This window comes from Vipera berus (assembly GCF_964194415.1).
Source record: "Vipera berus genome assembly, chromosome: 2".
Classification (NCBI taxonomy): domain Eukaryota; kingdom Metazoa; phylum Chordata; class Lepidosauria; order Squamata; family Viperidae; genus Vipera; species Vipera berus.
Window position 1 is genome coordinate 69,960,066 of NC_138203.1, and position 13,125 is coordinate 69,973,190.

The 13,125-nt window shown below is 37.9% G+C and overlaps 1 protein-coding gene across 1 annotated transcript; it reads right to left on the reverse strand.

Moving 5' to 3' along the window:
• Positions 1–3,103: 3,103 nt before the first annotated feature.
• LOC308662734 (cytochrome P450 1A1-like) lies at positions 3,104–11,745 on the reverse strand (the record flags this gene model as incomplete). Its single annotated transcript, XM_081318877.1, has 6 exons — positions 3,104–4,767; positions 6,295–6,381; positions 6,801–6,921; positions 7,267–7,356; positions 9,212–9,335; positions 10,969–11,745. The coding sequence occupies 6 exons, from the start codon at positions 11,743–11,745 to the stop codon at positions 4,485–4,487; spliced, it is 1,482 nt and encodes a 493-aa protein (XP_081175003.1). The 3' UTR covers positions 3,104–4,484.
• Positions 11,746–13,125: the final 1,380 nt, after the last annotated feature.

Below are 13,125 nucleotides of genomic sequence, written 5' to 3' on the forward strand. Positions count from 1 at the left end.
CCAATTTGTAACATAACATTGATGCTTTGCAGCTGGTATCACATGAAGTTTGGTTTCAGGAAAGCATCAAAATTGCACAATTGCTGTCAATTTTGGTGCTAGGCTTCATGATATTTTAGAAAAGCAGATAAATTCAAATTTAAGATGCAAGACCTTAACTTCACGTAGGAGCATCGTTAGGCATTACTAGCGTAACTTTTAAACTTTGCTCTTTTGTAACATTTTCAATCAAATACTTTAAGCATGCATTATTGTTCTTTAAATAGAAGTACACTTTAACCCGTCTTGGTATCACTCAGGTGGATATAGAAGAAGCACAAGATTATTTATCAGAAAAGAAACTTCTGTTGGCAATTAAAGCCAATCTGGAACAGGTCAAATCATCCTTGCAGAAACGAGAGACAGAGCTCAAGGACCTTCTACAAACTGAACATTGGTGTAGCCCTCAACTTCCAGAAACATGAATGACACAGTGAGTGGAGAAAGGTCAGTATGGACGGGCATCTGGGGGAGGCTGGGCCAAGAGCTGGAAATGCAAAACAGGCATGTCATCATGCAAATGCCTTGACGAAAGTAAATGAAAGTAACTCTATTTTTGTTCTGAATTGTCTTTTGTGAGAAACGTCAGATTATTTATTTCTAACTATATGATTTGATCATTTCTATTCTTTTGTTTTTTCATGGTTGAAATCAGCTCTAGATTTCCTTTAAATATGCAGCTGTGAACAAATTAACACAGATACATGCCCCTCCCTTATGAGACGGGCAATTATATAAACTTGAATAAATAGATAAATAATAAAAGCTGTATTCAACCTATTATCACAAGAACATTAAAAGTAAATTTAAAAGGAGTTGTATGACAGTTGCTTGTAAAAATTCTACAACATACATTTTGAATTATAAAATATTTTATACTGTGTTAAAGTTTTGTTTGTTGGGACAGGAATCATAATTTATATATACTTATTTATCTATTTGCTTGCTTGCTTGCTTGTTTTAAATAAAATTTATAGTCCTTCCAACTCATAGCAACTTTAGACAGCATGTAATCAGTTGAACGATTGTGTTGGCTTGACATGAACAAATACAATAAACTTTAGAATGCCCAATGATCAATTAAATAACAAGAGAAATTAATGAAAGTCCTTGTTTTACCCTACATTTAAACACAAATATATAAAGAGACTCAGTCAAAGCGCTATGGTGAATTCTACTTAAAATCTAATTAATCCAAAGATTCCATAAATGTTTCAGCTTCAACAATTACTTTAAGAATGGTTAAATATTGATACTGAGGACAAAAATAACCCTATTCTTATTTCTGCGGTGCGTGTTTTTTTCTTTGCTGAAATCTCACTGTAGATGGCCTTCTAAATATGTACTATTTTAGGTTTCATGCCTGTGTCTAGTTGCAAGGATGTCATTTTTCTGTTTTCCTGGATGTATCAGGAATGGACTTGGATGTGTATATGTTAGGAGGTATTGCATTTTTCTTTGTATGTTGGATAGAAGCAGGCAGAAATAGAAGGCAGGAACTGAGCAAAGCAAAATATGACCAAGACAAAGCCAGCATGCTAGAATTTTAGTCTTCCAGTGTCTCTGCACTTCTGTACATCCTACATAAATCTCATATATCCCAGGCGCAATCATGATCCACCACTTTAAATTGGTTTGACTCATTCCTCCCTTCTCCAACATCAGTCATTTGGGATTTTTTTATTGGATTCAGTCTGGATTGCTAACAACTGTGAATCATTCCTCATCTCAAATTGGCTTTTGCATTGGAAAATGTTTGCATGCTTAGCCACTTCAGTTTGTTTGCTTTATACTGGACTTATTTCATACTGTGCAGAGCAATCTGTAAGCTGAAATTTGTATTAGGAAAGTATGCCACAAATGTTTTCATGCAAACCTACAATGAAAAAATACCTGATTTGAAAATGGCATGAGTTGTGAGGAAAAATAAAAAACTTGAAGATTGACCAATTCATCACCATGGCTATGGATACTTCAATTGAGTTAGTTTAGAAACCTTTGGACCTGTAACACCAGCTCTGGAACAGCAGTGGAAACTGAGTTAATGAATATCCAGTTGAAGAGCAAAGTCGAAGTTGCTTTTAAGCCTTTGTAACTTTATTTTCCCATTGGGTAGAACCTTGTCAACTTTCCTACCAGCTCCTGAGCTTCAGATTTTTTTAGGTAAATGTTGGCTCAAATGTTGGCTTAGACCTGTTTTTTCAATAGCCAGACGAAACTGACCAGGAATGAATTTGGCCATTTTGTCAGGTTCTCCATTGCTTCAGCATAAAACCAGCAAACGTAGAAAACATCTGGTGTTTATGTTTACATTTTGTTTCTTCTTAAGACTTTGTAGGATTATGTCTTTTACCTGCTCAGCTCCTTGACAGATCTCCGCCCCAAACCTATGACATACTAACTGGGAAATAAAGTCCACTAGATTTTATGAACTTTCAAATTAATGTACATAGGACTATGCTGTATATCTGCTACATGGACATCCTCTTCACTTTGTTTAGACAGATAGCTTCTTAAAATTACATTATGTCATAAGATGCCCTGCCTTGCAAGTAGCACACTGGCAATCATAATATGCCATTACAAAACGTGTAAAAGATTCACTTATTGCAGTTAGCCCACTGATTGCTTGATATTTGTTAGTCTGGTTAAAGTTTCTAAAAATAAGTGACATATTTTAAATGAATGCTATTAAGAACTACCTTTTCTCTATTACTTCTGAGTTCTCAGCTTCTCCACCTATTTCATATGCTCTGTAATGAACAAAAGCCTCAACTCCTGATTCCAAAACTAAACCAGTGTTTCATGTGGTTGCAAGCAGAAAACATCTGTAGAAAAGGTTGTGCCAATATCAAAAGCATCAGATCCTGTGGAAGCCTCTGACTTTGGCAATCTAATACACTCACACCTATAGCTCTCAAAGGGTCAAACAAGCAGTAAAAATACCTGTGTGTACACGGATAGCACAGAGTATCTTGCAGTGCTAAATGGATTCATTCAGAACAGAGACACATACCTGAAACTATTTTATTTCAGTTAGGTACATCCAATACAGAATGGACATTTTTAAAAATTAGTTCTGATTATTCACTGGTAGAAACAGCTTGCCATGCATGTCGTGTATTTTTATCTATTTATTACACTTTTTAAACCACCCCACTAGCTGAAGCTTTCTGGGCAGTTTACAATAAAGTATGCTACAATATTATTTGAATAAAAACACATACAATAAAATCAAATAAAATGCAAACTATAAAGCTAGAAAGCTGCAGGCAGTCATTTGAAACAATATGGACTAAACTATAAGTACAACAAAAGTGAAAACCAATCAACAAGTCTTTGTCAGATGCTGAACGATGCTAATGTGGGAGCAAGTCAAACTCTCTGGGGAGGAATTGCATTAATGGAGCAACACTACAGAAAAAGCTCTTCCTCTTCCTTCTCACTTCTTTTGGGAAGGGGATCTGGAAGAGGGTTTCATTAGATAAGCTCAAGGTCTGGAAAGGTACCTCTTTGGTCATCTGGTCCTAAACTGAGGAGCTTTAAAGATCAAGGCCAGAACTTTGAGCTGAGTCAGAAATGGACCAGCAGCAAATGTAGATGGTGAAGAGCATAATATATTTTTATCAGCCAATCCCAATGTGCAGTCCAGCTACTCTTATTTTGAGCTATCTGAAGTTCTTAGACCATTTTCAAAGACGGATTCATTTCTAATACATTGAAATAATCCACTCAGAAGTTACTCAAGGGTGTGAATAACTATTGTGAGGCTGTATTTGTCTACATAAAGTCACAGTTGGTAAACCAACCAAAGGGGAATAAAAAAGCACTCTGAGCCACCAAGACCACCTGGACCTCTAATGAAAATAATGGATCTAGGAACAGCCCTAAACTATGAACTTGTTCATTCAAGCAAGTATAGACCATTCTAGGACACCAGGGAACCATTCAAATCCACCACCCACAATCAATATCTTCATCTTGTCTACACTGAGTCTCAGTATGTTGGTCTTCATCCAGTCCATTACTGGGCTGGAATGTAATCTGGGTCTCCAAAGGCTGCTTTCCAGAGGGCAAAGAGGCAGCGGAGTCTGGAAAGTTTGGTCAGCAAAGAGGGTTAAAAAGCTACATCCTAGCTATTGCCAGAGTAAATCCATATACTCTTGATTTAGTCTGGCAAGAAGATTCTGTCTATAGGTGAAGAATAAAGGAAATTATTCATAAGTAACACCATGCGTCATACAAATATTCTATAAAATCCTAAGCCTTTTTGAAGTTGATTTCCTTCAGACATATTGGGAACTTGTTTCTATTAGAGATGGATGTTGACGTCCAGCACATTTGGAAAAAAATGTAATTTGGAAATAGCAGCTTTGCATCACATTATTTCACACAATCATTTGGTGATGAAAGAAAGCTGTTTCTTCCTCATACTCTTCTTCAAGTCAAGTACGCTGTGACACACAAATTCTATAGGGCTTAGGTGTCATAGACAGTCCGTATACTGGCATTATATCTAGCTGATCTTCAAGTAGTTTCTCCAGTCTCAGCTGCTGCAAGATAGTAGTGAGGATAACAAAGATCTCATTATGAGCTACTTCTTCTCCCAAACATTTTCGGAGCCCCATTCCAAAGATCAGAACTTTTTCAACCAAATTCTTGTTGAGTTCACCATTTTCATTCAAAAATCTCTGTGGTTTAAATACATCAGGGTCTAGCCACAGGTTTCTGGAAGAAATAAACGAGTGTAGAAATAAAAAGGAGAAGACTTAAATATGATAAAAATGAAAAGGGTTCATATAGCCACCAATATAATTCAATTCATTTCAAAAATTAAATCTACCAGACATCCACATCACTTGATTGTTATCTGAAAAAAAAGAAAAGCAGCAACCTCATAGTTGTCTATCAGGAGGGAAATGATAAAATGTGCACAACTATGTCATAATGTTTGTTTTTTATCTATTGCCCTGTTCACCGCCCTGAGTCCTTCGGGAGAAGGGCGGTATACAAATTAAATAAATAAATAATGCTGTGACGTATGAATTTATATTGCAACTTAGGTACATAACTGTGGCATCTATATAATGTCATCTTGTATGTTCATCTATAGTGAATATGAAAAGTCTTGCTAGAAGAACCAAACAGCATTACTACCAAGGAGACACAGGCAAAACTCTAACAACTAAATCCATGCTTCCTAACTTAACGCCTAACACATGAAGCTTGGGGGAAGGGTGGTCTAAATAGCCTCTAAAAATCAACCATCACAGAACTGAATGGGAATGTTCTAGCCACAACTTCAAGGGTCATCTAAAAGCCTTTGAACATGACTTTCTATTTGCGGAGCTTGACATGTCCAGAGTTTTCCTCCCTACAATTTCTTCCTCATAGGGAAAAGAGACATTGGATCCGGCAGGAAAATAAATGTTTTCAAAAGAATTGCATAATGAGCTTCAAAAGACAGAATCAACTGAGAAAATACATTTGGTATGCTTTAAGGTGGGGTGAATTTGATTTCTGTGAAGAAGCTGTGAGGTTTTGGAGAAAAATATGCATTGCAATTTACTGAGCAAAATAGCGAGTGCCATCATCTGGAATTTAACAAATATCTGTACAACCATCCACAGAGGCACCAGATGTACTACCCCTGGGATATGTTATGACTATTATTATCAGACTGTCCATACATGAAGCTCAGGAAGTACCGGTAGCTAAAAGTGGGTCATTAAGTCCTCATAATTGTTTAAATAAAGCTATTTCCTGCAAGTATAGGATCCTTTTTCCCCCAAAATCAATTAAAGCAGGGGTCTTCAAACTTGGCCCTTTTATGACTTGTGGATTTCAACTCCCAGAATTCCTTAGCCAGGCACGCTGGCTAAGGAATTCTGGGAGTTGAAGTTCATAAGTCATAAAAGGGCCAAGTTTGAAGATCCCTGAACTAAAGTGTTGATCCCTTTGGTTGCCACAGGAGTTGGTTGACCAGCATATTGTCTGAGTCTGATATTGTGGGCTGAGGGTGAATGACTGGGCCAAAGTCACCTAGCCAGTTTTCATGACTATGCAGGATTAGAGCTTACAGTCTCCTAGTTTCTAGCCTGGTACTTTAACCACTAGACCAAACTGGGTCTCAATAGCTTTGTAAGCTACAATAGTAATATAAGAAAAAAACATAGTAACAAGTCTAATATCATTATTGCTATTATTTATTGTTGTTATTATTATTTCTAAGCATTATCTTCTTCTAATACTTACTCATCATGATTAACTTCATACATATTAACGAAGATACAGGTATTTTGTGGGATATAATACCCATTGAGAAAAGTCTCTTTGGTAGTACTAGAAAATATTAAAAACAAAACAGCATTTAATCCTGGATTAGCACAATCCTTTAACATTATTCCACAATGTTTTCAAACACCTGAACAAAATAACCTTATCATATTGTAAGTTACCCAGTCTCTGTAACAGTGACATGGATAGCATATAAATGTAATTAATTAATATTTCATTTTGTAAAGCATTCGTTGAAATAAAAATGGCAGCATCCTTTCTCTCCTTGCCATGGTTATTGTGTTCTGTAGAAATTCAATAATAGCAAAAAATGTTCATCTAACATCTCTTTCCCTTTCTTTAACAATATGAAATCTCACATTATAGGGGATTTTTTTATCAATGCCACACAGAAAATCAGATTACAGTACTAGCAGAAGCTGCCTGCAATGTAAACAAACCCGTTCCTCAATTCTCCTTCTCACCAGTGAGGAATGGTGAATGGAACAAAAGAGCTGTGCCTGAAGACTTCACTGATGAAAGCTTCTGTATAATGCAAGTCTTTCCGGTCTTCAAACTTTGGAGGCCTTAGCCCAATCTTTCCATCTTCAAAGAATAAAAAATAAAACTATTTTATAACAGCAGTCTTCAATCTTTATGTTACAGTGCAACGCAATTTGATGTTCCAGTTGGACAAAGGGGGTGGCCATTATTCTCATTAAATCTGAGTATGTAATTGTAGTGATTGATACAAGTTGTATGTTGCAAATTATGTCCTTTGCAAAATGAGATCATTACACAAATGGAACTATTATTTGCATCGTGATGCAAACTGAAATTGCTCCAAAAGTTTGCTCGATGGAAGTTGAAATTCATTTAGTGGAAGTCTAGTAAATTAAGGTTTCTCAGCATGGTATATTCTATTTATTTTAAATAACGCAAAAGCGTTACCAATTTCTTCTTGAATTTTCATCTGAATTTCTGGGTTGTTTATCAGGTACAGAAATATCCATTGCAAACACGCTGAGAGTGTAGCAAAACCTGGAAAAGAAATGAAGCAACATTAGAACTTAGTACCTGAAACCTGGGCACTGAAGCTTATAACTGAAATGTACATTAATTGTGTTGGATATGTTCGCTGTCTTGATTTATTTGTAAAAATAATAAAGTGGATGCAAATAAATAAATAAAGTAATTAAATAAGTATCTAAAAACCTGGTGGAGAGATTCTGTACATAACTGATGTTCCCTAATCAGAAATCTATTATTTTTGATAGCTCACTTTTGCAGTTTAGCTAACAGTCAATATTTCAACATGGGATTGTGTATTAATAAAAATTGCCCAGAAATCATACAAATAAATGAATACTATCATTTGCTCATTCTTGAATTTCCAGTTCTGTCCATGAGCTTGGGTGGTAATGCAAAATTAAAACAAGATGATACAAAACAACCATAGAAATAAAAACACTGATCGTTCAAGTGGCAAAACCTACATCGCTCACATTTTCTAGCATTCCACCCTTAACCCAAAGCCTGCAAGAAAGCCTTTTTTAAAAGAGCATTTACAGGTGAACAAGGTGGGAGCCATGCAGATCTTTGCAGGGGACATTGTTTCAAAGGGCAGGTCCCTCTGTCTCTCCCGACAATGTCTGTCATCTGCGATCCACTAGTTAACACAACTTAATTGAACGGACCTGCTGCTAGTCTACACAATTGGAATAAGCATTGCAGGAAGACACTAGAGGGGACAGGGTGGTCTTCAGACACCTAGTTCATATGCTATGTAGACAGGTCCCTCGGCTTTACAGGTAACGATCAGCACCTGTACATTAACTCTTGCATTCCTCTGACAAGAATGCTTCTGCCTTCCGCTACAGACCCTTGAAAAATTAGGACCCTTCGGCTCAACTTCTTCCCTACAACCAATGCTAATTCGAATCAACCATGGAGAAAGAAGAACACCATAAAACTGTGCCCTCCATTCCCACTCCCTGCAACCTGCCAAGAATGATACCATGCTTGATGGTTTTGAAAGCCATGTTCTGACATCAAGGAGGACGAAGGCAATAGCATATCAAGTGTAACTAATATTATCTTTATGCTGGGTCCCAATCTGAAACCTAACTGAAAAGAATCTAGAATAATCCACTTCCTCCAGGAACATCTGTAAGCATGACCCAATCACATTTTGAAGTGAGTTAGGCTATGTTCAGTTGCAATCCCAGTACTGTACAAGTAAACCTCGACTTACGACCGCAATCGAGCCCAAAATTTATGTTGTTAAGTGAGACATTTGTGGAGTGAGTTTTGCCCCATTTTAGGACCTTTCTAGCCACAGTTGTTAAGTGAATCATTGCAGTTGTTAAGTTAGTAACATGGTTGTTAAGTGAATCTGGCTTCCCCATTGACTTGGCTTGTCAGAAGTTCACAAAAGGTGATCACATGACCCTGGGACACTCCAGCCATCACAAATAAGAACCAGTTGCCAAGATATCTGAATTTTGATCATGTGACCATGGGAATGCTACAAAGTGTCATAAGTGTGACCAATGGTCATAAGTCACTTTTTCAGTGCCGCTGTAACCTTGAACGGTTACTAAATGAACTGTTGCAAGTTGAGGACTACCTGTATTACATCCATTCGTTATAACTTCATATAAGGTTCAGACACACAAATCAGACTAGAGGTTGCTCCAGAGACAGACTGATGTCAGCCATTCTTCTTTTGAGTTTCACCACCCTGAAATTGTTGCTCTGTTGATTGCTAAACCTAGCAACAAGAATTTGGGAGGTGAGGGTTTCCCCTTATAATTCTTTCACATCTTCTCTGTCAAAAAAGGACCACACCAAAAGACAGCTTCACTTAAAGTATTGGGGGAAAAATAATACTTACCAGCTCCAAAGATGTCGTTGACAGTAATTAGTATTTTTTCTTTCGATAAAGTTACAATTTTCTCATCTGCTTTTTTTTCATTGCTAACATTAATTAAGGCATCAGTGATGTCTCTGAGAACATTCTAAAGGAAGCAAACAAAATATAGGATATTATTTTCATCTAAGGATCTCACGCTGTACACTCTACTCTGTAAGCTGTAATTTGTTTAATTCTATATTGAGAGAATTTAAGAGAAATTTTTTTGGAAAAAAAACAAATATAAATTAATCAAGAGCCATGAAGAGTTGCAGGCTAAGAAAAAAGCAAGCTAAGAACATAGTAGTTCTTGCTTACTGACCACTCATTCAGTGACCATTGTAACTGACAACAGCACTAAACAAGGAGATTTATGACCGCTCCTTGTAGTTGCAGCCATCACAATGTCCCCATAGTCACATATTGCTATTTGGGCACTGGAGACTAGCTTGCAATTACAATGATCAGAACATCCCATGATTGTATGATCACCATTTGCAACCTTCACTACTGGTTTCTGACAAGCAAACTCAACAGAGAAGTCAACAGGACATCACAAATGGCGATCATCATATGACATGCTTAAGACTATACAGGATTTGCTTAATGATAGCAACCACAAGTTCCATCATAAGACACTGCAGTCACATGACACTGTACTTTGTGAGTGCATTGCCTAGCAACAGAGTTGCCTGTCTCAATTACTGTTGCTACCATGTTTCCCCGAAAGTAAGGCCTACACCAGGGGTAGGCAACCTTGGCTCTTTTATGACTCGTGGAGTTTGAAGTCCACAAGTCATAAAAGAGCCAAAGTTGCCTACCCCTGGCCTACACCAACAATAAGCCCTAGCTTGATTTTTGGGGATGGACCTAATATAAGCCCTAACCCCAAAATAAGCCCTAGTTTGGGGGTAAAGTGGGTTAGGACGCTGAGGTTGTTGATCAGAAGGTCGGCAGTTTGGTGGGTCACGTAACAGAGTGAGCGCCTGTTACTCGTCCCAGATTCTGCCAACCTAGCAGTTCAAAAGCACGTAAAAATGCAAGTAGAAAAATAGGGATCAGTACGGTGGGAAGGTAACAGCGTTTTGTGCATCTTTGGCATCTACTCATGCCGACCACATGACCACTGAGACGTCATTGGACAAGCGCTGGCTCTTCGGCTTTGAAACGGAGATGAGCACCGGCCCCTAGAGTTGGAAACGACTAGCACACATGTGCAGGGAAACCTTTACCTTTACACACCTAAAAATCAAGCTGGGGCAGGGGTGGGGGGGTGAAGCTGCCCCACCCGCCCTGCACCCTTACCTTGCAGCCAGGCCTCTCCTTGCTGGCCCACTTCTCTTCTGAGGCCTCTTCTGCAGCCAGGCCTACATTTCTCAGTCACAGGGCTTTCCGGAAGGCCTGTGCAGCCAAGAACCGAGCAATGGATTGAATCCATAGCTCGGTACTCAGCTGCTTAGGCCTTCTGGAAAGGCCTGACTGCAAAATGCAGGCCTGAATGCAGCTGCAGAAGTTCGGCCCCAGAAGAAGTGTACCAGCTGAGTGAGGCTGTCAGTGCTGGAGGTGAAGTAAGGCCTACCTCAAAAATAAGACCTGGTGCCTCTTTTGGAGGAAAAAAAAAGACCCAGTCTTATTTTCGGGGAAACATGGTATACAAGGACTACCTGTAGAATCTCTAAGCATATGGTAGAAGTATAAGCAATACAGAACTCTTTCGGATCCCACTGTTAAATGTTTACCTTATCATAAGTGACATAATGGTCTTCCACATGTTTTGCCACAAAGTTATTGAACTTTCCATAAAATGCGCGAGCAATCTTCGCAGCAGGAAGTGGAAGATAACGAAGGCATGGTATGAAGTCAGCTGGATTGAAGACGCCCGAAGCTTTTATAAGATCGTGATTCATTTGGATCACGCTCAGAAATTCTTCATCACTGTGGCTGTACCTCTTGCCAAAGCAGAGGGCACAGACCACATTAGCCACAGTACAGGTTGTCACCGCAACAGGATCAAAGCTCCCTTTTTTGGAGAGGTCTAAAAAGGTCTTCACCAGTTCTGATGCCTCAGCGCAAACATGCTCTTCCAGAAGACAAGAGCAGGTGGAGGACTTGGCTTCAGATTTGGCCAGTGACCTTAATGCCTTGGCAGCAACCTTCTTCTGCAGCTTCCAACTCTCTCCAAACTTCACCGAAAATGATAAGCTCTCGCCATTGGCAAAAAAAGAAAAAGTGTGCATATCGGGTCGGCCAGCAAAACTTTCTCCATCTCTCAGCAGGACGTGTCTGACAGCATCCATGCCATTAACAACCACAACAGGAACCATTCCAAGCTGTATCTGAAACACATCTCCATATTTCTTCTTCATCTGATTGAAGAAAACATAAGGATGATCTCCAAGCTGGAGAAGATTCCCCAAAATAGGAAGTGACCAAGGTCCTGGTGGAAATGGTTGTTTGTTCTTTGTTAACATTCGTACATAAATGAATATTAACAGCACAGTACATAAAGCAATCATCGCCCCTGAAAAGGAAACTTCCTCAATTGCAAAACTCATTTTCAGAAAGGATCTGCAAAGGAAAATGCCAGGAATTGAATAAGCCATTGCTTAATTCTGGTTTTCCACAAATTATGATGTTTTGATTGATGTATCATGTTAAGCCCGCAAGTAATGTTGAAAACTACAGTGGATGGTTTTATAGCTTACATTAAATCCACAATCAAAAAGACACTTAGTCCAATGTGGCAACTCAACATTTGACATTATAGGGCAAGCAAGGTCAACTCCTTGCAAAACAAAATTTTGACCAGGATAGGCAAGCAGGATAGAAAGACATTAACATCAAGAAGAATTAATCAAAGAAGGTGTCCAGCTAAACATTACAAAGTTTCAGTAATGGCAAAAAGAGAACATACAGCAATTATTTGAAGGGAAACACAGAGTAATTTTATTTTTATTTTTTTTTTTGCAATTAAAACACAACTTGCAATTGGATTTCAATTTAATCTGCATTTTCAAGCTGTCTTGAAGACTATGAAGCTGTGCATATATGGCATTACGAGAATTGTTTGCACAAGTGGCGTACTTTGAATTGATCCAAACTTTAAAATTTTAAATGTTTGTCCCTCTAAAACTAGAACTGTTTATTGGCATCATTCCTTTCCTCTGATACAAAATTCCTGAAAGACATTTTTAGCTTTTTTTGGGGGGGGGGTCATGGGGGAAAGGATCAGGAGTGGCTTTCAGACAGAAGAATTCTGGACAATGTCCTGCTTGCAAAAAACTTCACAACATAAACAATCGTTTAAATTTCCATCTCATATACAAGCAGCAGGAAATCTCTCTTCTAAAAAGAGATGAAAGATGGAACTTGTAGAATTTACATCCGCCAAAATGTTTTCGTCTCATGCTAAATATGAAAGAATGGAAATAAAGTTGGCCATTTTTATAAACTGTGCTTATATTAAAAAATTAAAAAATTTGGGGGGGGCATGTTTGAAAGTGAAACAAATACATCATTTTCAAAATGACTTTGCATTAGCTGTGCACTACCAATATTTGCAAGATTAAATTCATGAGAGAAAAAGTTGCATTTTTAAGCATGACTCAAGCTATTGCCATTACAAATATTTCTTGACTGCACATCAGAACAGAACATGAGTTTTGTTTTCCTTTCTTCCAATTTTTTTATTATTATCATTGCAAAACCAAACTTCATTACTTTCATTACTATTATATGCAGGCATAACATATCTCTAAGAACTGAAGAAGCTAAGTTGGACAAGTTTGGTTTCAAACCACAGAGAAAAAAATCCGGCTACCATAACTAAACTTCCAATTATCTCTGAGGTCAATATATTTTCCAGAATACGATTTTAAAATGAAACAGTGCTAGGA